Here is a 22,003-nt window from a genome sequence, read left to right as displayed (position 1 = left end):
CTCGCGCCGTGATAAGGTCGAGGGTGCATTTCTCTTGCCTGTTGATATGTACAATTGAAACACTCAAGCGCTTCTGGTTACCTGAGTGAACCGTTCACTTCTCCAAGTATCTGTGGCACCGTCTAGGTATTTAGATATCTATCTATTACCCTGGAAAAGCACAATCGGGTCCCTCGATAGCTCCTTCGCACTACCTAGGCACCCAATATATATCTCCGATCTAATTACAAAGAGCGAGGTTATCTTTAGTCGGCGAAAACCTTCATATATCCATCTAAAGTATATTATGAGAACCCAGATGGGCAGTTGATGCAGAAAGAATTATACACCAGATTCAAATGTTCAGGAACAGTGAACGCGTCGAAGCTATGACGTATTTCCAAATTTGGTGACTCGCACTTTAGGATCACGTGTCTAGGACAAGCCATTTCATTACAGGTACATGGGATGAGACCCTGCATCCAAAATTTTGGACATATCAAGCTTAGAGATTACTAAAGAAACTGCAAGAAGCGGCATCATGCTTAGCCCCCTGTGAGTCAGAGCGGGCAGTCATTTAGTCATAGCGTGTGTTTGGTGGCTAAGGTACAGCCACAAGATTTGCTCCACAGGCACGAACAAACGTACTCAGTGAGAAACAGAGGCCAAAAAGAAGCATTGGTTCCAGTCTGTACTGTAGTGTGTGTGACTCAAAAGTTTGTCACTCAAACTTAACCCGAAACAGAGCCGCATATAAGCTGAGCAGTCGCCCGCCTCGTAAGGCGGTAAGAGCCTTATCGTCATTCAGAGGGGCACATATTCCACACTCTTTATACTTAACCATCATGGGCGATACAGTTCGCGTTGAAGAGCTCTTGAAGAGACCTCTATATGGTGCGTAAATATCTAACTTTCCAGATGTTCTTTCAACTAACTTGAGCAGTCTATGATCTTCCACAGGAGCTTCTTGCGACACTAAGCGCAAAGACTGCCAACCAATCCGTCGCCGAACCGAGCACCGAGGACGATCCCAAGGATCCTGAGGTCGCCGCGCAAGAATCCGCGATCGCTACATCGACTCAATGCTCTCTCTGCAAGGTATCCTACCATAACGTTCAGGAGCAGCGCAGTCACGTTCGGTCTGATCACCACCGGTACAACCTCAAATCTCAACTACGTGGAACCGCACCACTTGACGAGGTCCAGTTTGCGAAAGCTGTTGGAGACCTCGACGAGTCTATATCTGGATCCGAATCGTCAGAGTCCGAGGAGGAAGATGTCGATGGTAGTGCCGACACTACACTGACGGCGTTGCTGAAAAAACAGGCCAAGCTGTCCGGGGCGAGCGAAGAGGAGGATACAATCGTGAAGGGTACGCCAAAGAACCCGCTATTCTGGCTTTCCAGCTCCAGTTTACCCTCAAATAAGTCGCTTGGTGTTTACAGAGCAATCTTCTCCCCCGCGGAGCAAGATGAGCCAGGCCACTTGGTGGACACAATACAGAAGAAACAACTGGCTCCGGTAAAGGCCCGCCCGAAGAACGCACAAGCTCAACAAGATCCGACGGCTGCAGGCCCCCATATCTTCATGTGCATGATCGGTGGTGGTCATTTTGCTGCAATGCTGGTGTCACTAGCGCCAGAGATTCACCGCAAGCAAGGAGGCGTTGAGGAGAGACAGGCGCGTGTCATCGCACACAAAACGTTCCACCGATACACCACCCGACGAAAGCAGGGTGGCTCCCAGTCTGCCAGCGATGCTTCCCGAGGAGCTGCGCACTCTGCTGGTTCTAGTCTACGTCGATACAACGAAGCTGCGCTCGAGAAAGACATTCGGGAATTATTAGCGGACTGGAAGCAGATGATTGACACGTCTGAGTTGTTATTTATTCGCGCCACTGGAAAGACAAACCGGAAGATTCTCTTCGACAAATATGAGGGCCAGGTTCTCAAACAGAATGACCCCAGAGTGCGAGGTTTCCCCTTTAACACTCGTCGAGCTACTCAAGGAGAGCTTATGAGGTGCTTTAAAGAGTTGACTCGAGTGAAGGTCAGTGAGGTTGACGAGGACGCACTGGCGGCAGCTGCAGCTGCAGCTGCGGCAAAGCAGAAAGAAAAGGAAGAGTCTAAGCCATCCACGCCACGCCCCCAACCGCAAAAGCCCAAGATTTCGAAGGAAGAAGAGGCTGCTCAGCTGCACACGACCCAGATACAGGCTCTGATTCGTCGATCAAAGGTCCCTGCCCTAATGTCATATCTATCCAACAACTCCATACCATCTTCATTTACTTTCCAGCCTACCGATTCACAGCAAAACTTCCGTTGTCCAACTCCCCTTCATCTGGCAGCAAGTCTGAATGCTCCCGCGGTCGTTTCGGCGCTGCTCACCAGGGCCAACGCAGACCCTACTGCCACAAACAATGAAGGAAGAGCACCGTTTGAGCTTACAGGAGACCGCCCCACTCGCGATGCATTCCGAGTTGCCCGCCATGAGCTGGGTGAATCTAAATGGGATTGGAATACAGCTAAGGTCCCGTCTGCTGTGTCTAAGGCCGACGCGGATAAGCGAAATGAACAAGAGCAGAAGTCTGCAGAGACAGAGGAAAAAAACCGTCGTCGGGCCGATTTGGAGCGACTGAAGAAGGAGGATGCCGAACGAGAGGCCCAGATAGCTGCTAGCAAACCTGGTCGTACCCTTGGTGCAGTCGAGAAGACAGCGGCAGAGAAGCGTGACGAAGAGACGCGAGGCATGGCGCCGGAGATGAGAATGAGGCTGGAAAGGGAGCGACGTGCTCGCGCAGCCGAAGAACGCTTCCGCCGAATGCAAGGTAGCTGAGTTGCTCAGGGTATCTGTCGAGGTCTCTCTGCAAGTCAGATGACCACCTAGATACGGGTATATAGTGAAAGCCTGCACCTCTAGGGGGGTTTCTTTCGTCAAGACCCCTTGTTTTGCAAGGGAATGGCAAAATTCATCCCCTTGTAAACTGGTCCATTCTCCAAGCTTCCAAGACAGTGCGTATACACTGCGTCTGTGGATGAGTTCGTTAGAGATATTATCAAATACCGAATCTCGCCTGCCTATTAACAAATATAAAGACTCATTATTGTATTCAAATACCAACGAGCACATGCGTCCATCGTTGGCGAGCAGCCTCGCTTAGTGACGATGGAGGTGAGATCTGTTGCTGTAGCCTGTGTGATCGGTTTCAGTCGCGTTTGCTTCCATGGAACTCGCCCACAACTTACCTTCGCCAACCCCGCGGTTCTTTTCACCCAAATCCTCCCCATACCAGTGAAACGTTAATTTTCATCAAATATTACCCGCAATCATGTCTGAGTGTCATAATGGTCCTGACACTGGCACTGATGATGTGTTTGTGGGTAAACTCTTCCGCTGGAATCCCAAGACGGAAGAACGCATTGAGCCACTGGTCATTGACAGCTGCGACGAAGTCTTTATCGGGCGAGACACATCAACATGGTAAGCCTGTCTCTGCATGTTCCCATCCTGATTTGTTTACTCATGCATAGGTCGCATCGCTGTTGCTTAGCCAGTACTCAAGCAACCATATGTTTGTGTCAAGCAAGCATGTGCGGATCTACACGGTCATTTACGATGAATATTCATCTGACACCGTACCTCCGCTCGTATATGCTCAAGACATATCAACTAATGGAACTCGCTGGAATGGCTACGCGATGCAAGGGAAGAGTTTCCTCCTGAGCGATGGCGATATCCTAACGATCGTGCCTGAGTTTCAGCTGCTGTTTGAATCCGCCGCGAACCCGCAGAAGAACTTTTCTGAATGGCAAAAAGCAGAGATGAAGGTCGGTTCTTTCAGATTTTTTAAATCTGTATTCATTTATGGCTGACGAGAGATGCGTCCAGGTGTTCAAGAGCAGCTACTGCGTCACGCGACGAGAGCTGGGCTCTGGTGCATATGGAAGAGTCCAAATGGCTTACCAGATCGCTACCGGACAGCAGATTGCCTGCAAGATCGTTGACATCAAAAGTTCTAAGGCCAAGTGTGAGCTAGAGCTGCAGCAGGAACTTAAGCATACAAAGCTTGGCCCTTCTGCACAACGAGCCGCTCTGTACAGACTGAAAAGCATCGACGAGAAGCTTGAGAGGTATTATCGCGAGGCTCAGCTCCTTGAGACCCTGTCCCATGTAAGTAGATTTTGTCGCTTTCAATATGGACCAAGCCAATGATCTTTTCAGCCGAACATCATCAGCTTCGAGACAGCGATCCACTCTCCCAATACGATGTGAGTGATACAACACGATACAGCATGCGAAATAAAACAAGAGTTTAATTGAATTTTAGTTACATCTTCAGTGAACTTGTGACTGCGGGCGATCTGGTTTCTTTCCTCCGGTACAGAGGAGGGACCCTCAAGGAGCGCGAGGCCGCATTTATCACTCGCCAAGTTCTGCTCGCCATTGAATACCTGCACGACAGAGATATCGTACACAGAGACATCAAGCCAGACAACATCCTGATTACTTCACTGGGACAGTGCGGTCGGATTGTCTTGACAGACTTCGGATGCGCCAGAAGGGTACCTCAGCCTGTCGAGCGGATGCAAACCGTCACTGGCACGTACGAATACTGCGCTCCGTGAGTAGAACTTCAAGAGCCTTCAAATTTGAAAATATACTAATTCTTATAATAAGTGAGGTGAACTCGGCCAACAACGCAGGATACAGCAAGTCTATTGATCTGTATTCGCTAGGTTGTGTCACCGTGACTTTGCTGATGGGATTCTTACCTACGCGGGAACCGCACAGACGATTCGACCGCAATGGAGACGAGCAGAAAGGCCTAACCAAGGAGTTGAATCAGAATCGAATAACTGGATTTCCCCAACAATTCATTAAGGAACTGCTCATCCTCGACGAGAAACTGCGCTTGAATGTGAAGCAGGCTCTGCGTCACAATTGGTTCGAATTCCTCCCCGAAAGAGATGAGCTGGAATGTCGTTATCAGGTAGCTGTTGACCAATGGATTCCACGACCCCGTTCTGATCCATCGATTGTTACGCTTGCCGACCTTGAAGCTTTTCAGAATTCCGCTGGTCAGGCTTACACTCTCTACACCAGGCCCGGAGAGAGACTCCAGAACTACAGACTTTTCGAGATCAACACTCATATCCCTGACTTGTCTTTCACCAGAACTCCAATTCAAGCCATAATAACGATGCCAACGAACGCAGAGAATTGTGCGCCCCCTTCTCGTCAGCAGGAAGATGTCCCTTCAGTACAAGGAGGACATCATGCTTGTCTTAGAGTCTGGTCACCACCGAGTGCCTCGAGCAGTCTGTTCTCATCTCGCCATGAGGAAGACGATCATGCAGAACTGATTCACCGTACTAAAAAAGTTCCTGGATACCTGAATGTCGACGAGAACCAACCAATGGAGCGCTCAGTAAGTCACCCCCGCAGAATCGCAGAGGTGACCAAGGAAAAGTTCGTGAGCCAGATCGGTCATATGGGACCAGTGCAGTTAGCCTTCGAGCCTGCTCCCCCACCTGATTCTCACCGACGAGATGAAGATCTCCTCGGTCTTTCCGAGCGTCTCACTCAGAAGCCGCGATTCCCCTCGAATGACAGTCTGTTCTACATGGAAATGGAAGGTGAACCAGTGCGCCGCTCTGCACCCCCTGAAAGTACAACGTCGATGCGCTACCCTGGAAGTATTGCCCCCACCGAAAAACTACGATTCCCTCAAGGCAATGACTATTCCTTCACAATGGGAGCTGACTTCTCCAGCTCGCCCGCACCCCCGGCATTACCGAGATTCCTCGATACCCATCCGGCGTTACCTCATTCTTTGGAATGGCGGCTGACAAGTCGCACAACTCTGCACCCGCAGTCACCAGTGCCATGAACAATGCATCGCTTTTCCACCGGGGTGTCAAACTGGCATACCGCCCTACACCCACTAACGCCAACACCTGCAGTAACCTGCGCCCCAACAGACCATACACTCGCCAGCGAGCTGCAGAGGACAGAAACGTTGATAACAGAGCTGCTGAAGATGGAGCCGCTGATAACCGGGGTTCTCACGGATGCAGCAAGCGCAAGCGTCATTTTTACTCCGTTCAAGAGAACTATTTCTGTAGATGACCACTTCTGGTCTTGTTTGCAAACGGTCCATGACCATACCTGTTCTCTTGTCTGGATGGCTGATGACTTCGTGAGGCTGTCCTGTCGGTGAGCTTTAACGACGCAAATGATGGGCACGGCACCCATTATGGAAACAATGGAGACGATAATGAATGCCAGAATCAGGAGTGTATGAATAGAGCATACGTAGTCAGATACACGAGACTTACGTATGCGGAGCTATCAAACCAAGGAATGCATTTTCCACCAAACCTGGGCTTTTGTAGTAGCGATGGACATGATCAGAATATTACTTAAAATTGTAAAATTAACTGTAGGTCACCGAAAATCGCGGAAAATACGGATTGGTATCGCGATATTCTTAGAACTTCACACTCGACTATCTGTAGTAAGGAAAAAGAAGTATTGAAAAAGGCTGGCCTTCCTGTTTGCAAATTGCACAATAAGCAAACGGCTGCGACATGAGATACTATTTCAAACCTAATCACATGATAAAATTTCTATTATGGGATGGTTAGCCCTATACTGAAAGACTTGTTTCGAGGATAAATGGTATGATTGCAGACACCGCCTCAGGACCCAGAATCTTGAATATACGCCAAACTGCTCAAATGGGCGCCCTCTATTAAAGGTGTCCCACTGCCTGAAATCATTGAAGATTCTTCGCTCATCTTCAGTCGCCACGCAGTCCTGTCAGAAACCCTGTTTTGGCCGCAAGCGTTCGTGTGCGCTGGGCATTCATCGATGGAACAGCTTCGAGGTTTCCTTCTTCATTGATGATCTAAAGGAGATGGAAAAGCCTGTGAAGCTTGAAAGAGCGCTCCTATGTATCCGATATGAAAGGAGATAACGGCTATTCGTATACTCTACCAAACTCCGAGAAAGGGAGAAACAGCAACACAAAATCCCTCATCAGCCAGGGTCAAAGACTGAATTCTTCCAAGAGAGGTTGCCAATGAGTGAAGGGGGTCAATAGATCTGAAAACCCTCAAAGAAAGGAAAGTGTAGCATAAATCGCGCAAGTTGAAGTACTCGGAGGCTAGTGAATGGAAGGACACGCAATCGTGGTAGCGGATTGGGCCCTGAGTCTCAAGGATAGAATCTGTGTTTATCAGCGGATACCCTTCCCAAAAGCATCGCCACACGTTAAAGGAGATACCTAGTGGATTCAATAGTCTGTTCCCTTCTTTCCACAGTGGCAATAAGAGGGGCTCAAGAAAGTGAAGCCCTTGTTTGCAACGGAGTTGGAGGGGTCCAGGGACAGCCTATTGGCTATGAATAGTAGCCTGGGTCTTACCTGGACAGCTCTGTTTGGTGCTTGAGAGTTATCGCTATCCCTAGTTGTCTATAATGGAAATAGTGGCCACTTAGAAGACACAAGGACAGGGCCTTGTGACCAAGGGCCCGCTCGGTGGACTCGGTGATGCTTCCAGTCACGGGTGATCCGTCACAGGTTGGAGCTAGAGGAGGGAAAGAAAGGGATATTCCTGAATAGACGGGTACACGGCGATGATCTTGATCTGTCGGGACTGGGCGAGGGATTCATAGGTGGATCAATTGGCAGGTTATTGGTTGAAGTGTCTCACGATGACTCGATGTTTTGAGGAAGGCCGTAGCCCTTCGAGCTGTAGATCTCGGCACAGCTGACGATGTAACGATGCCGGCCATGTTACTGTTGAATTTCTAAAGGAAGTTGTAAAGCAAGTCTATTCAATATGCATTCAGCATGCACACATGCATCGTTGCCATGGAGTAACCTGCAACTATCCGCACATCAGCTCAACCTCCTGCAACACTGTCTCAGAGCGAGATTCAAAACAAACAAAAATGCAAATATAATGGGCCTTACCCACCCCGTCAGCGTCCTTCGTCCTGCCAATCAATCCAATACAGGGACCCAGATCCAGGGCTATGCATCGGTCGCCGATCACCTGTCAACCGTCCATCGGAATGCAGGATCTCCATATTCGGCATCAAGATAAGACATGGACGACGATAGACCAACGCCAAGACGCAAATCGAGTCGCAAAGGAGGTGAGGCTGTGAGACCTTGTGGATATACTCTTCCAAGGAGTCGATAGCCCTAGCGAGGCATTGTTGGAGGGGCAACGCACCCTGCCACTTTGACGCACGACATGTATCAGATCGCGGCTCTGATTGACTAGCGCCCGCTGTGGACAGGGCGCATGTCTTGCATTGGTTTGGAAGGAATGGGTTTAGGTTTCGGGGTAAGTCTTCGAGCCTCACTGTTTTGGTAAACAAAGATTAAGGTAGGCTGCAGCTTCCTGTTGTGCGTCCCCGTGGCTGTAGAGTTCTGAGGCTAATCTTGGATGTGCCTATGAGCGAGCCTGGTAGGGAATAGTCCTATTTGCCTTTTGTATCCCTTGCATGGAGGGGATTTAGGACTAGGGCCGGAAGACTGGGTCGCTGTGAGAGGGGTAAAGCTGGGTCGAAGTTGCCCATCCAGCCTCTGTGAACAGAGGAGTGTCTTTTGGACTCCTTTAGGGCTTAGACAATGGGTAAGAAAGGATGGCCTGTTGAGGGAGACAGGAGAGAGAATCACCCCTAGATAGCTCCGCATTGGAACGGTGCTCACCGTTAGATTTAATGGGGGAGTATTGTAGATGAGTTTAGTGTATAGATACTATGTTTCTATGTTGGGGTTAATGCACTGCAAGCCATGCTAGACGGGCCGAGTGGTTGCATTCTGCACCCCGTAAGTGAGAATAAAAGTGCAGTAGGCGCTGCGAGATAATGCAAGCCGCGAGGTTAATCTTGGCCCCCAAAATCTGCCCGAGTAACAGATCTGCAGGAAGCAAGGAGTATGTATACAGACGAGTTTCATCTTTATCAAACATCAGCAAGAGATCCAATACAATAGTGAATATTCACAATATACGATTGGCAAATCATTGTTCTTGATTTGTCTGTTCAAGGTACTACATGCCCAGCAGGTTTCCCCAGCTGAATTGTAGCAACCGACGTACATATCAGCAACGAGGAAGGGGTTAAGGTAGAACCTCGAGGGAGTATTCTCCGAACGGAACCTTCCTAGCACAGACCCCTCCCACACCCTTTTCCGGCACAGGCCTCGTGCAGGAGTATCTAGGTCCGTCTAGGAAGTATGGCCGTTATTTCGAAGTTTTCGCCCACTCTTTGAGGCATTTATTCATTGTGGATCTCCAGAGCAAACACTGATTGGTCGGCGCGTCACGCGTCCAGTACGCGTAGACGCGCCTGACAAATTTCAATTTGCGCATGTGGCGTTCAATTGCCCATTTTTCCACATCGCACAATCTATATTCTTTAGAGCCAGAACAACGGAAAATATGTTATAGCTGGGAATCAACGTAGTATCATCCTCTCCTTCAGGGCTGGTATGGCAGGGTCCCGACCCCTCAGGGCTGGTGAAAAGGGACTGGGAACCTTTGGGAAGGCAGGACAGCAAGACCAACCCTGCGAGCTAGGAATATTAAAACGCGTCTGGTCGCTCGGGGTGGCAAAGCCGAATTTTCAACGCACCAAGGTTCCCTACTAGCGCCTTTTCATGCTCTCATGAAGACTCACGGTTCGTTGTAAGGCGCAGGATGTACGTCATGGCCATTGCATCGCGGATAAGTCGGCTTAGCCTGCGGATGGAACGTGCGATAATGCAGTCATGATGATATTGATAGCGACGATCCTCACGGACCGATACGTAGAGGGGCTATTGCATGACAGCGTGGAGCGGGTCATCGCGGGTCGCGGGTCGCGCACCGAAATAGGAAGTGTAATTGGAAAAAGGATCGACCCGTGCAGAGCGTTTCAGGGGTGAAAGTGCCTCGTGCTCCCTGTCAAGGTCAAGGTCAAGGCCATGGTCCTGGTCCTGGTCCTGGTCCATGCGCCCTTGCTTCATCCTTTGACCTTTGAAGCTCTCCTTTGTACCATGTTTCACTGGGAGAGAGATCGGATTCAGGTACCAGGAACACCAGGAACCGACACCCTAGATATCTAGGTATAATAGAAGAAGAATCTCAGCTCCTCAGCCGTATTCCTTAACTCCTCAACTCCTCTAATCCTTCCTAATCGTCATCGGTCACTCGTTGAACCTGATTCAGGCCATACTCCCGGCACTGACCTCATTCGTTTTGAATTGACACATTCTTTGAATTGATTGCAATATTAAGCAACACGCTCTTTCCATTTACAAGTATCGGACATCAATTGCAGCCCCAAATACTTTGAACCAACCAAGAGTGGATACTCGCTTGACCGGTTGCGGCAGTTTCGAGTCCAAAGAGCCAAAGCCCATTTTTCTTTTATCGCTCGGCTGCCCCCGCCGCCCTCTTCTTCCCTAACAACCACTCGCTCAATAAACAACAACCACCACTTGGGTTCTTTTACCCTCTCTATCCACTCCGGTCTCAGTGGATTTTGAAGCGCATTTCGACGACTGTTTTATACATTCTTTCTTTTCCTTCCAACTCCATCGTCGCGCTTCGCAACCCCCTCCGGCGCATTTTCCCGCGCAACGCGCACAAATTCTTTCGCGCACACCCAACCCAACCCGACCCAACCGGCCACCACAACCACTTTAGTGGTCTCATATTCACGTTTACCGGCCTCTACCTCGCTTTGCGCATCTAATCTATACATTTGCGCCAATATGTTGCTCCCTTCTGCCCTCGGATGCGATGTGCGCCGGTCGTCTCGTTTCACTCCTAACCGCCTCTTCTCGACACCACCTCCCACTGACAGAGGATACTCCTCTGGTAACGGCTTGCTCGGCACCTGCCGCGCACTGCAGTCTCTCCTGAGCGGATCGCCCGCTCCATCGCCGCGTCGGTCTGTCAAGCCGCAGCGCCTCCAGAGTCCTCTTCCCACCAACCCGCCGCGTCGCTCAACTCGATCGCGTAAGGTTGCCAGACCCGCCTCGCCTCGCCAAACACCCCCTCCGGCCTCCATCCCATCCACACCTCCTCCTCCGCCTTCTGCGCCCGCGCGTGGCACGAACAAGCGCCGTCGCTCAAGCTTCGACGATGACAGCGACGCGGACATGGGCCCTACCCGTAATCGATTCTCCACCCCTAAACGCCAACGACACGCTCCCTATAACATGCCTCTTGGCCTCTCCTCAACGGACTTCTATTCCTTGCACTCTCCCCCTATCACGCAGTCACCGCCCTCCCCCCAGCGTCAAACGGAAGCTCGGATTCCCGACTTTGGTCCGCGCATCAATCCAGATGCCGTCCTCCCCTCTATCGAAGAGCCCGACATGCCTTCAAAGTCTTCAACGGAATGGTCTTTTGAAGAAGACCAACGCCTCCTCGAGCTGGTCCTTGAGAAGTTCTGCCTCTCCCAACAAGAATGGGACGAGTGCGCGCGCCAAATGGGCCGCACAAACACCACCGACGTCAGCCAACGATTCAACTCTTTCATAGGAGAGGGCCGAATCGGACTCCGACGCGGACGGCAATAATTACACCCACTTCCTTTCATGAATTTTGTATTATACGACCCTTTACCTCCCATGTTTTCATTACCTGTCTCAAGAAACCCTGTATTATCATATCTTTTTCGCGCAAGACTGTTGCTTTTTGTTGTCGCATCCGGTTATGTGAATGTCCCCGCCAACAGTCTGATCTGAACGCTTTATCTGCTCGTTTGGATGTTCTATTCCTGCACATGATTCCTGCTCGTTTCGCACCTGCTTTCTCGAGGCTGAGCAATGTACCACTACGAACTGTATTTTTACTATCTGAGATACCACTGGATTTGAAATTTATTGACTACTTTGACAATCTCTTTATTTACGATAAGCAAGTAAACCAGACCGGAACATTGAATGTTCTTTGTTTCTCGGCTCATACCCGAAATCGACCTTACATTTGCATACGTACCGGTTAATGTCTGGCAACTCTTGACTTTACGATAAAGCTGGTACTTCCCTTACCACCCTTGTTGCTATGCCTAAGGCATAAATTCTCATTTCGGTTAGATTGTCTCCGCAAGTAGCGGCGTTGAAATAAGTTTTATTGGCTCATGCCGATGAACTCCCCTGAAGTCGACTGTTACCTAACGTATCATTGCCGTCCGTCGGAACGCAGTCTGGTCATCAAGCGATTTTCGATTCGACGTTCTCGATAAACCGAATTAATGCCGCAGCAATCTCAGGTTGGTTCTTTTCTCTAATTATACTGCTCTATACGCATCTCACTAAAGTTACTGCAGCCTCCGTTGGTTCTATATGTCTGTGGAGACTCCTAGATTTATCGAGGCTGAGCTGCCTTCTCACCCAATCTTCAGCGTGTGTAAACTGAGTCTCCGAGCGGGAACCAACATCCACCCAAGAGGGTCAGACTGCTAACCGTGTATGGGGTGCATCCGTGGATTATATTCGATCTATTCCAGATTGTACGGCCTTTTATTGCGCTTTCGTCAAAGATGAGCTAGAGACGCGTATTGCCCTTCTGCAATGGGAAAACGTCTCCGCATGGAAGAGTTTTTAATCTTCGATCGGATTCCGTTTGATAACTACTATTCTGGTTCCCGGGTGCTTGAACCGAGCTTTACCCATTAGACTGCCGGATCACGTTACGCCAGGCGATATTGTTTAGATAGTCCCTTTTCAGGTCGCGGCCGCCGAACCCATGACGGACTTCACTACGAGCTAGGCCCAGTTTACGGTCAACGCTTAAGAAGGAAACGATCCTCAATAGCTAGTCTCTGGTGGATGGCTAGAACACGACGGGCCCTATAGTTACGATTCGTATGAACAGAAGGCATTAGCAGACCAGCAGCCAAGCGTGTTTTTAGCACTCCTATTCTACATGGATAGTCCGCTATCTGCAAGTGGCCTCTCTTCATCGCTCCATGAAGGCGTCTCACTTCTATCGCGGTTTGTCATCTCATCTCGGCACAGGCCCGGTTTTTCTGACAGGTTGTCGCAGGGCGCATCCGACCTATGCGAGTTGGAAGTGCCAAATTGCCGCAGATTTCTGCGAATATTGATGATCGTGACCTTGCCGCACTCAGCCTCTTCAGCCATTTGAGTAGTGGTTAGTGACTGGCTCTCTATCATATCACGGATTATATGCAGGTTTGAGGGGACAAGTCGCGGGGCTATATTTGCAAGCCTAGCGTAGGGTGTCGCGCAAGAGTCATTACAGGGGAAGAAGGGCTGTTGCTTAGGGGAGAAAAGAGGGTAAAGTGATATCGTATGTATAGCAATTTCCTGTAATTTACAAAGGACAAGGTCCCACCCGCGTCATGTAATATACAGTTTCTGTTCTAGGAGACAAGGGGATCGATGAAAATATACCATATCTGGAGCAGCGTGTTTATAATGCCATTTTCACAGAATGCTGCCGCTTCGTCAGTCGCCTTTCCTGACCTCTGTATCTCAGGCCTTCTGGATATTGCCGTGAAAGATTACAGTACCTGGTAGCAGTCGCGTTTGCGAGACGAGGGATTAAAAGCTAAACTCAGAAAGGCGTGCGATGTTACACTGGATGATAGATTAGATCTAACCCAAATTGATGAGGACAAAGACCCCAATTACTTCGCGAAGCGTGGTGCGAAGTGGGGTATTGCTCAGCATTTTGTGAAAGACATTAATACCCTTGAACTAACCACATTAACACACCACTCGAGAAAAATATCAAAAACCTAGCTTGGGTTGGTTTTATACTCATTCCACTTTCGTTTGATGTACTGCTTAAGCTCGGAGAAAACCTCCTCGATCGGATTCAAATCAGGTGAATAAGGGGGAAGATATATCAGCTTAACGCCGCGACCTAAGCATATCTGCCGGATCTTCCTGGTACGATGGAAAGATGCGTTATCTATGATGAGAACGGATTCTGGTTTTAGCTATCTGTTACAGTATTGAAGAAGCTGTCCAATAAAATCCTCGAAGATATTAGCGTCGGTAGAACCTTAAAATATGCGCCTTAAGACGATTCTATCTTAAACATACGTAGGTAGTATCTGATAGCGTTTATCTGGGTGGAACTTGGAAATTTACACCGGGGTTATACCGAGATAGTATCACCCTATACGCCTGAACATAGCCCTTTTGTCACAACCTGACTCATCCACAAAGACCAAATGGTACGACCGAAAGGAAGATTCATTATGGCCAGCTAGTACTTTGAACCATGATACGCTTTCCAAACTCGTCCCAGAGAAAAAGACACATCTCGTCTTGATATAAAGTCGGCTTTCCTTTCAGAAGTTCATCCAGCATAATCGGCGTAATTTTCATATCTTATATTTTAAAGATCAGCAATATTGAAATCTATTTTTGATCCAGAAGCGGCACCTAAACGCAGTAGAGCTGCTATTGCTACTTGCTCACTTTGAGAATCGAGATATCTGGTATGAATTAGTCCGAAGTGGCTGTTCTAGCTCAGATGTGCCAGTGTGGTTCGAAAGGGCTTCTTCAAGTGGGCTCGTATTCAAATTTAGTGTGAGGATTCTTATCGAGTTCTCTCATCTTGAAGTTAAGCGACAAGGGGGAAGCTATACGATACGTCTAGTGGTACAGGTCTAGTGCCTTCATGTTACTAGCACTGATAAGAATGTGAATTCGATCTAGCTCAATGAGCTAGTACTAGTACCTATTGGATATAATGTTCCTGATCTTAGTGATAGAGACCATTCTAAGCTTCAACAACGGCTTATCCCGTATGCTAATTATATATGTCATGGGTATTGGTCAAATGATAATATTTTAATATAGGGAGCATTCCATAGTTTAGAGAATCTCTACAAAGATCAAGGGAAGCTAAAGGAGACAGAGGGGATCCACTAGCGAGCACTGGAAGTCTACGAAAAGGCTCTCAGTCCAGACCATCATAGGACCCAGCAGCTCAGAGCAGGATTGAATGGGCTTAGCATTGCAGATGGAATGTAGTGCACAACACTCTCCATACAGAGAAGTGCAAAACCAGCTTCACCAATTTGCACTCTTCCATTCTTTCTGTGCCCCACTGCTACGACCTTAGCTTAAGATATGGGTAGATCTAAAGATAGAAGATATATGTATTTGGATTCAATCAGAAAAAATTCGCCTTCTACCTAGGGATTTTATCTGCCATCACATTGCATTATTTCCCTTCCGCAGCCGTGGCCTTCGCCTTATCATCAATAGTCTTGGCAATAGCCGGGCGAGCCTTCATACGGTTCAACCAGGAATTAACACGCGGGAATTCATTCTCGAGAACCATTTCTTTCGACCAGAAAAGCGCAGCCACCTCAAACCATGGCACAAAAACAGCATCGACATAGCTATACCTGCCGCCAACGAGGTACTCCTTGTTCTGCAGCGATCGATTGAGCACGCCCGAAACCCGACGGATGTCGTTAACATGGCGCTCGACCGCACTGGGCACCTTCTCGGGGTGGTAGACCGTAAACCAGGCGGCCTGCCCGAAGTACGATCCCTGGCCAGACACCTGGTAGTGGAGCCACTGCTTGCTTTCGTAGTACTCCTTCGAGCCGGCGGTGAAGCTGATGGTGTGTTGCTTGTCGTATGTGTCCCCCAGGTACTCGAGGATGGCGCCGGATTCCCAGATGGTGATGCCGGTGTTCGGATCCTAGAGAGCGGGAACACGACCATTAGGATTGATAGACTCATAGGGTTTCTTCTTTAGGTCGCTGAGATCGACCAATTTGGGCTCGTAGGGAACCTTGAGCTCTTCCAGGATCATGAGGACCTTCCAGGGGTTGGGCGAGCCGGCGTGGCCCTGGAGGGTCCAGAGATTGAGGGGTTTGAGAGACATGGCGAGTAAATGAATGATTGATTGTTTGCGAGAAAGAGAGTTCGATACAGAGACTACAAGAATCGAGGGTTGGTCGGCTTAAAAAGTACCGGTATACTCCAATGGCGGGAATATCAGGACATGAATTATTCAGTTCGGCACCAGAGAAGACCGAACGCTTGGTAATCTGGATAGTCAATTCTCTTGTGATTTTCATTGGCGTCTGTTAGGCTTTAGTTGTCGACACAAACCACGGACTATGCAGCCAACCCGCTTGGACCTCGGGACGTTGATTGGCCCTTGGTCATCAACACAAACAGCACAAATTAATGCAAACAAAGCTTGCTTGGCGTGGGGGGATTAATAATTGCAGCGCGTAGCGAAGTATTAGTCCTTGGCCGTCAACACAAACAGCACAAACTATGATACAAGCAAAACTTGCTGCAGGATCTGGCTGATGCTACGCTTCTGCTAGTATTAGAAAAGAGCCGGTGGATCACTGCACAGTTTATCTCAGTTAGTGGCGGAAACACTGGGACTATGTAATCTAGGGGCTAAGTTGATGCGCCTACTTGGTGTTTAAAGTTCCCAACATCTCGTGCCCTTCTCAGAGATCGCAAGTATCTTTCATGCTGGCTGTAATTAAGTGATTCTGGACATGTACAACGAGCCTTGAAATAGTACTGTCATGTTCACTCTGGAAAGCTTCCCTATTCAAGTGGTTTTGTTGAGGGTCGGTGGACCCCAGATGGAGCTTTGAATGGTGAAAGCAGTTGTGTTTTGTTGCCATGTCTGAGGGGTAGGGAAGAATACGTTCAGTAAATTGCATTTCTATTGAGACATTCGTCAGTATGGAGACGTCTGAACCGAGGAGACTTGCTGCCAGCAGCCTGTGCTATCTGCGATACAGATAACTAGTTCTCCACTGTGGGTAGTGCCATGTATAAGGCTAGTGCTCTGAAGGAGCTAGGTTAGGTGGCATTCTGTGTGACCACTTGTAATTCATTTTCGAGGTGGGTCATCGCGGTGTCAGGTGGATTGAATTCGTGAGTGAATAATACAGCCCACTACTATGTACTGTAAGCAACAGACGCATTCTTTTTCTTTCGCCCACTAGGGGCGAGACCGAATTTTTGTACTTTTGTACGGACGAACGCAGGGTCTACTTACAGGGTTGCACCTGCTTCCCTGTCACCGCCGGACCCCTTCGGAGCTCCGGATTCGGCGTGCCCGAATGAATAAAGGGTTGACCCCGACTCCACCGACTTTCCACCTCCGAATGCACTCTTAACTGTCCTTCTCCCATCCCCTCACAAGTACGGTCTCTGACTTGTCTCTGAACCTACGTCCATTCGAAATTTCCCTGTCAGCCGAACAAGCGAAATTCAAAATGTCGGGCCCTTTGCCCGATGTGCACGGCTCTGCAATCACCACTGCAGAGCCTCATCTACAGTCACGGTTGGTGTTGGCAGTTGATGAAAAAAAAAGCAATGCTGATAACGAGGCTTCTCTTTCTTTCCCGAATACAGAACAGGATACAACTCTTGATTCTAAGTCAGATCATGCGCCTTTCCAATCTACTCACAGTATCCCCGCTTCCTCGGACGTCGACGACGATGGTCGCATGGCCACCGAAGACGAAGTGCGTGATCTGCTCCACGTCGTTGACAACGTTCCAAGTCGCGTCTGGTTAGCCTGTATAGCGGGTATCCTGGAACGCTTTGTCTGGTATGGAGCGACTGCTCCGCTACGTGCGTGCTATTATACCTGACAAATCACGTCTCCTTGCTGACGAGTTTCACAGAGAACTACCTGCAAAATGCGCCCGGGGGAGAAGTTCCCGGAGCTCTGGGACTAGGCCAGGCTACGGCTTCGAACATCGTCAATGTCTTGTTCATTGCGTCGTATATTACCCCCGTACCTGCTGCCGTGATTGCTGATAGCTGGCTGGGTCGCCATAAAACCATGATTTACGCTGCTATGTATAAAATCCTTTCATTCCCTGTGATCTGCTCATTTGACTTTGAAAGGCTGACATTGTCATAGTATCGAGGCCGTCGGCGCCACCATTCTCTTCGGAACGTCCCTGCCTGTCGCCATCCGCGAAGGGGCTGCCTTAGGCGGGGTAATCGCTGCTTGTATCCTCATGTCTATTGGATCCGGTGCATTCAATGCTACTGTGGTACCTTTCATCGGTGAGTTGTTTCGTTAGTGCCGCAAGTCGTGGTCATCATACTGATCCTAGACAGCCGACCAATACGATGACGAGGAGTTTCGGATTAGGATGAAGAAGGGGCAAAAAGTTGTCTCTGACCGGGAATTGACTATTACCTATATTTATAACGTTTATTACTGGTGAGTCTTTCCCTTCGCAGTTTCTACTGGGGCCTTTGCTAAAGAACAACAGGACAATCAATATCGTTGGTTTCCTGGCTGATTCTACACCGTTGTTAGAACGATATGTTGGCTTCTGGGTCGCGTACTTGGTTCCATGCTGTGCCATGTGGCTAGCCCTGCTTCCGGTGCTTTTCGGACGCCACTACTTCAGTGAGTAGGCAAAAGCTTATCTACGAGAATTGTTTGCTAACCCATGGATGCCACAGTTCGGGTTGTGCCCACCACCAACATAATGCCGCAGGTATGCACAGCACTGCGTCTCGGAATCGCAGGCGGCTTCAAAATGGATGCCGCAAAGCCGGACGCCCAGCTTCAGCAACACAGTCGACAGGTTCCCTGGACAGACTCATTCATCGAGGACATCAAATTGAGTCTGCTGACCAGCCGAGTTTTGTAAGTTGGTCAACGCTCCACTCTGAAGTCACAGCTAACATGATCCCAGGCTCCTCTTCCCCATCCACTGGCTCTGCTATAACCAAACCTTCAACAACTTGATCTCTCAGGCTGGGCAGATGGTTACCTATGGTATTCCGAACGACATGATGAAGGTCGCGGGGGCTATTTCCGGAATCATCGTTGCGCCCATCATTCAGAAGGGGCTCTATCCTTTCCTCACAAAGCGAAAAGTTTCATTTGGACCGATCGCACGCATGACAGTCGGATTCCTCGTTCTGGCATTCGCCATGGCCTACACCACTGGAGTTCAGAAACTCATTTACCAGTCCGGCCCATGCTACGACAACCCCCTCGCATGTGCCGCGGCGAAGGACCGTACGATCCCAAATCAAGTCTCAGTCTTTCTGCAGATTCCCATCTACTTTGGTGGGTCGTTGGCGGAGGTCTTCTGCTTTACCACGGGAACTGAGTATGCCTATAACAAGGCTCCGAAGAACATGAAGACCTTGGTTCAGGCCATCTGGCTCGGTATGGGTGGCATTGGAGCCTGTCTTGCTCTGGCCTTCACTCCACTCACTCGCGACCCCCACCTAGTTACGATGTATGCTATTCTGACTGGGCTTCTGGGTGGCGCAGGTGTCTTACTATATGTTCTTTTCCGGCGTCTAGACAAGGCCAAAGTCAAGGAAGATGCCGAATAAAGCAGACTTCCTGCTTTGCGAAAGGAAGATTCGATGATCGGTCTGCAAGGCGGTTTGGTAGGGAAAAGGATCAAAACGCGTACTGTGCAAGGAAGTAAAGAAATAATACGGGACTCAGTTTGACTTTGACTTTGATGATTTGAAATAGAATGTTATTTTTGATGACTCGGCGTACGTCTACCACATCGCACTTGTAGCGTAGCACATTCAGACCGGGACTCTTAGCCTCAGCAGAGCTCAGTAAGACCGCCAATCCACGCACAACCTTGACATCATGTTCTACACCCAATGAGATTATCTTCAACTCGCCTATTTATCTTCTCAGTTGATTTGAGTCTACTAGCAAGACTATGTTTCCACCGACCTACGGGAATGTTGTACGTAAATTGAAGTAATTCCATTGGAAGAGAGAAAATCTCCTACGATTGAAGAACAAATACCAATTCATGAGAAGGAATAAATCACCCTGCTTTATTCGCAATCTCAGTCTTAACCTCGACGTGGCTTGCGAGCCCATTCCTGTGTTCAATATTCATTCCAGCCATTTGGTGCTCCAACAGCGGCTTGGTCACAATGGCCATGCAACTCAAGACCGGGTTGCGGAATATAGCCTCAACAGTGAGACCGAGCTGCCTACTGTTCGCCAAAGTTGTAAGCTGAATGGCATTGAGCGAGTCTCCGCCTAATTGGAAGAAATGGTCTTCTCTGGCAATTTCAGACTGTTCAAGATTCAAGACGGTGGACCACATTCTTTGTATCCTCTGTTCCATGGCGGTGCGCGGAAGTGATCGCAGTTTGTTTCTCGCAGTTGTATTTGCCACGGATGATGGCGGCGCTCGCAGCGCTGCTAGTTCCTGACGTGAATACGACGAGCCTGTTTCTTTCAATTTTCGTCGGTCGGTTTTGCCGGACGTGTTAAGTGGAAACTCCCAGAGGGGAATGTATACCGATGGGATCATATATTGCGGTAGGGTCTTGAGAAGAGACTTGTTGAGACCCGTGGTCAAATCCCACAATGCTCGTTGTAAATCCTGCGCATCCTCGGGCTCCACGGCTTCGACTTGACTCAAAGCGAAGAATCCGACTAGAGTTGGACGGCCCTGGGTTCCTCCTGCCGTGATCAGGTCAACGATAGGGTAAACGCGTTTCCCTGTTCGTGAAAGGAGCTGTTGTTGGATATGGTGCTCGACTTCACTGAGCTCAACCCTTTGTCCGCGAACTTTTACCTGGGTGTCCTTGCGACCGACAAAGTTGAGAGTACCGCCTGGGTTGTAGTGGACGAGGTCGCCAGTTTTGTATAGAAGTCCAGATGGTCTATCCCTGTCCTGACCCTCTTGTAGCCATTCCGGGGCGTCGATGAAGACCTTTGCTGTCCTGTCGGGGTCATGAAGATATCCCTTTGTCACGATAGGGCCCTCGACAACAAGTTCTCCTGTTGCTCCAACCGGCATAAGTGTATTGTGATCATCCGGGTCAACGATCCAAGTGACAGCGCCGTGGCCTCTTCCAATAGTGCGTGGGTCACATCCCTCGGTCAAAACATTGATGGCGATAAGCAAACACTCAGAGGGCCCGTATACATTGACCAGTTTGAGTTTTGGCGCCCATCGCGCGACGTCGGAGACACTGCTAAGCTCGCCGCCAAGCTTGAGAACTTTGAGCCCGGGCACGGCGTCGGGGTCAATCAAGCGTGCCACAGAGGGAGTAAGATCTGCCGAGTTGACTTCAAGGCGGTTGATGGCTCCAGCAACATCATTTTGTCGCTCCGACTCGCTTGGGACACAGATACATCCACCGATCATTAGTGTCGATAGAATGATATCTGTGCTCACGTCAAAGCTATATGAAGCAAAGTCGAAGACACGTGGACATGGCACCTCCAAAACTGATCTTCGATAGTGAACTCCTGATACGAAGCTTTGGTGAGAGCTCATGACGCCTTTCGGGAGCCCCGTACTTCCGGAAGTGAAAACGATGAAGAGGGTAGACTCCGGGTCGATCTTAAGAGTAGGGTTAACGGTGATTGGCATCGTAAGGAGGATGTCATGGGAAACTGGTATGACGTTGGGCAAAAGTTTGGATGCTAATGCCTGCTGTGCGAGCGAGGAAATAATGAAGCTGGCTTTTGTGAGGGAGACAATATCTCGAAGACGAGATTCGGGTTGTTTCGCGTCGAGAAGAACAAATGCACCTCCGGCTTTGATAGTGGCGAGCATAGCCACGATTGTCCAGGCTGATTTTTCAAAGCATAACGGGACGATGACTTCAGGGCCAACTCCTCGATCTTCCAACCTGTTTGCTAGTCGCGTAGAAAGATCATCTAGCTCGGCGTAGGTTAGATTGCCGTCCCAGGAACACACAGCCGGGCTATCGGGATGGGTTTCGACATTGATGTGGACGAAGTCCTGGACCGGGGTGCGGATAGCAGCAGGGACAGTTTTGTTCCATTCCCAAATCTGATCATAATCCGTCTTTTTTAGTTCTTGGGTGGTCGCTCCCTTCCCAGTGATTTCCACATTTTCAGCAGTCATTATGGCGAGAACGACAGGTGGGGTCAATGAAAAGGTACAATAATCACAACTACCATGCAAACTGACCGATATGTTATAGACGTAATCACCCACTGCTTCATGTGTATCAAGGGGTGGGGCCTGATGC

General features: G+C 49.3%; 6 protein-coding genes across 6 annotated transcripts; 4 read left to right on the top strand and 2 right to left on the bottom strand.

Annotated features, from left to right (window-relative positions):
- Positions 1-824: 824 nt before the first annotated feature.
- Positions 825-2,814, top strand: N7443_003995 (putative C2H2 finger and ankyrin domain protein; the record flags this gene model as incomplete). Its single annotated transcript, XM_056884051.1, has 2 exons — positions 825-873; positions 923-2,814. 2 exons carry the CDS (start codon positions 825-827, stop codon positions 2,812-2,814), a joined length of 1,941 nt encoding a protein of 646 aa, XP_056742329.1.
- Positions 2,815-3,307: 493 nt separating this feature from the next.
- N7443_003994 (transcriptional regulator family TF) lies at positions 3,308-5,869 on the top strand (the record flags this gene model as incomplete). The annotated part of the gene is made up of 6 exons (XM_056884050.1): positions 3,308-3,459; positions 3,530-3,806; positions 3,868-4,149; positions 4,201-4,247; positions 4,307-4,600; positions 4,657-5,869. The coding sequence occupies 6 exons, from the start codon at positions 3,308-3,310 to the stop codon at positions 5,867-5,869; spliced, it is 2,265 nt and encodes a 754-aa protein (XP_056742328.1).
- Positions 5,870-10,753: 4,884 nt separating this feature from the next.
- Positions 10,754-11,566, top strand: N7443_003993 (uncharacterized protein; the record flags this gene model as incomplete). Its single annotated transcript, XM_056884049.1, has 1 exon — positions 10,754-11,566. One exon carries the CDS (start codon positions 10,754-10,756, stop codon positions 11,564-11,566), a length of 813 nt encoding a protein of 270 aa, XP_056742327.1.
- A 3,631-nt stretch (positions 11,567-15,197) lies between these two features.
- On the bottom strand, positions 15,198-15,872 carry N7443_003992 (glutathione S-transferase family protein; the record flags this gene model as incomplete). The annotated part of the gene is given in 2 exon segments (XM_056884048.1): positions 15,198-15,686; positions 15,702-15,872. 2 exon segments carry the CDS (start codon positions 15,870-15,872, stop codon positions 15,198-15,200), a joined length of 660 nt encoding a protein of 219 aa, XP_056742326.1.
- Positions 15,873-17,241: 1,369 nt separating this feature from the next.
- N7443_003991 (cytochrome P450 monooxygenase) lies at positions 17,242-19,345 on the top strand (the record flags this gene model as incomplete). Its single annotated transcript, XM_056884047.1, has 7 exons — positions 17,242-17,602; positions 17,656-17,833; positions 17,898-18,046; positions 18,101-18,206; positions 18,259-18,398; positions 18,455-18,641; positions 18,691-19,345. The coding sequence occupies 7 exons, from the start codon at positions 17,242-17,244 to the stop codon at positions 19,343-19,345; spliced, it is 1,776 nt and encodes a 591-aa protein (XP_056742325.1).
- Positions 19,346-19,806: 461 nt separating this feature from the next.
- N7443_003990 (uncharacterized protein) lies at positions 19,807-21,876 on the bottom strand (the record flags this gene model as incomplete). Its single annotated transcript, XM_056884046.1, has 1 exon — positions 19,807-21,876. One exon carries the CDS (start codon positions 21,874-21,876, stop codon positions 19,807-19,809), a length of 2,070 nt encoding a protein of 689 aa, XP_056742324.1.
- Positions 21,877-22,003: the final 127 nt, after the last annotated feature.

Source organism: Penicillium atrosanguineum, assembly GCF_028827265.1.
Source record: "Penicillium atrosanguineum strain IBT 20685 chromosome Unknown utg000003l_segment0_segment0, whole genome shotgun sequence".
NCBI lineage: Eukaryota > Fungi > Ascomycota > Eurotiomycetes > Eurotiales > Aspergillaceae > Penicillium > Penicillium atrosanguineum.
The sequence above is the reverse complement of the archived record's forward strand: the minus strand, read 5'-3'. Positions and strand labels throughout refer to the sequence as shown.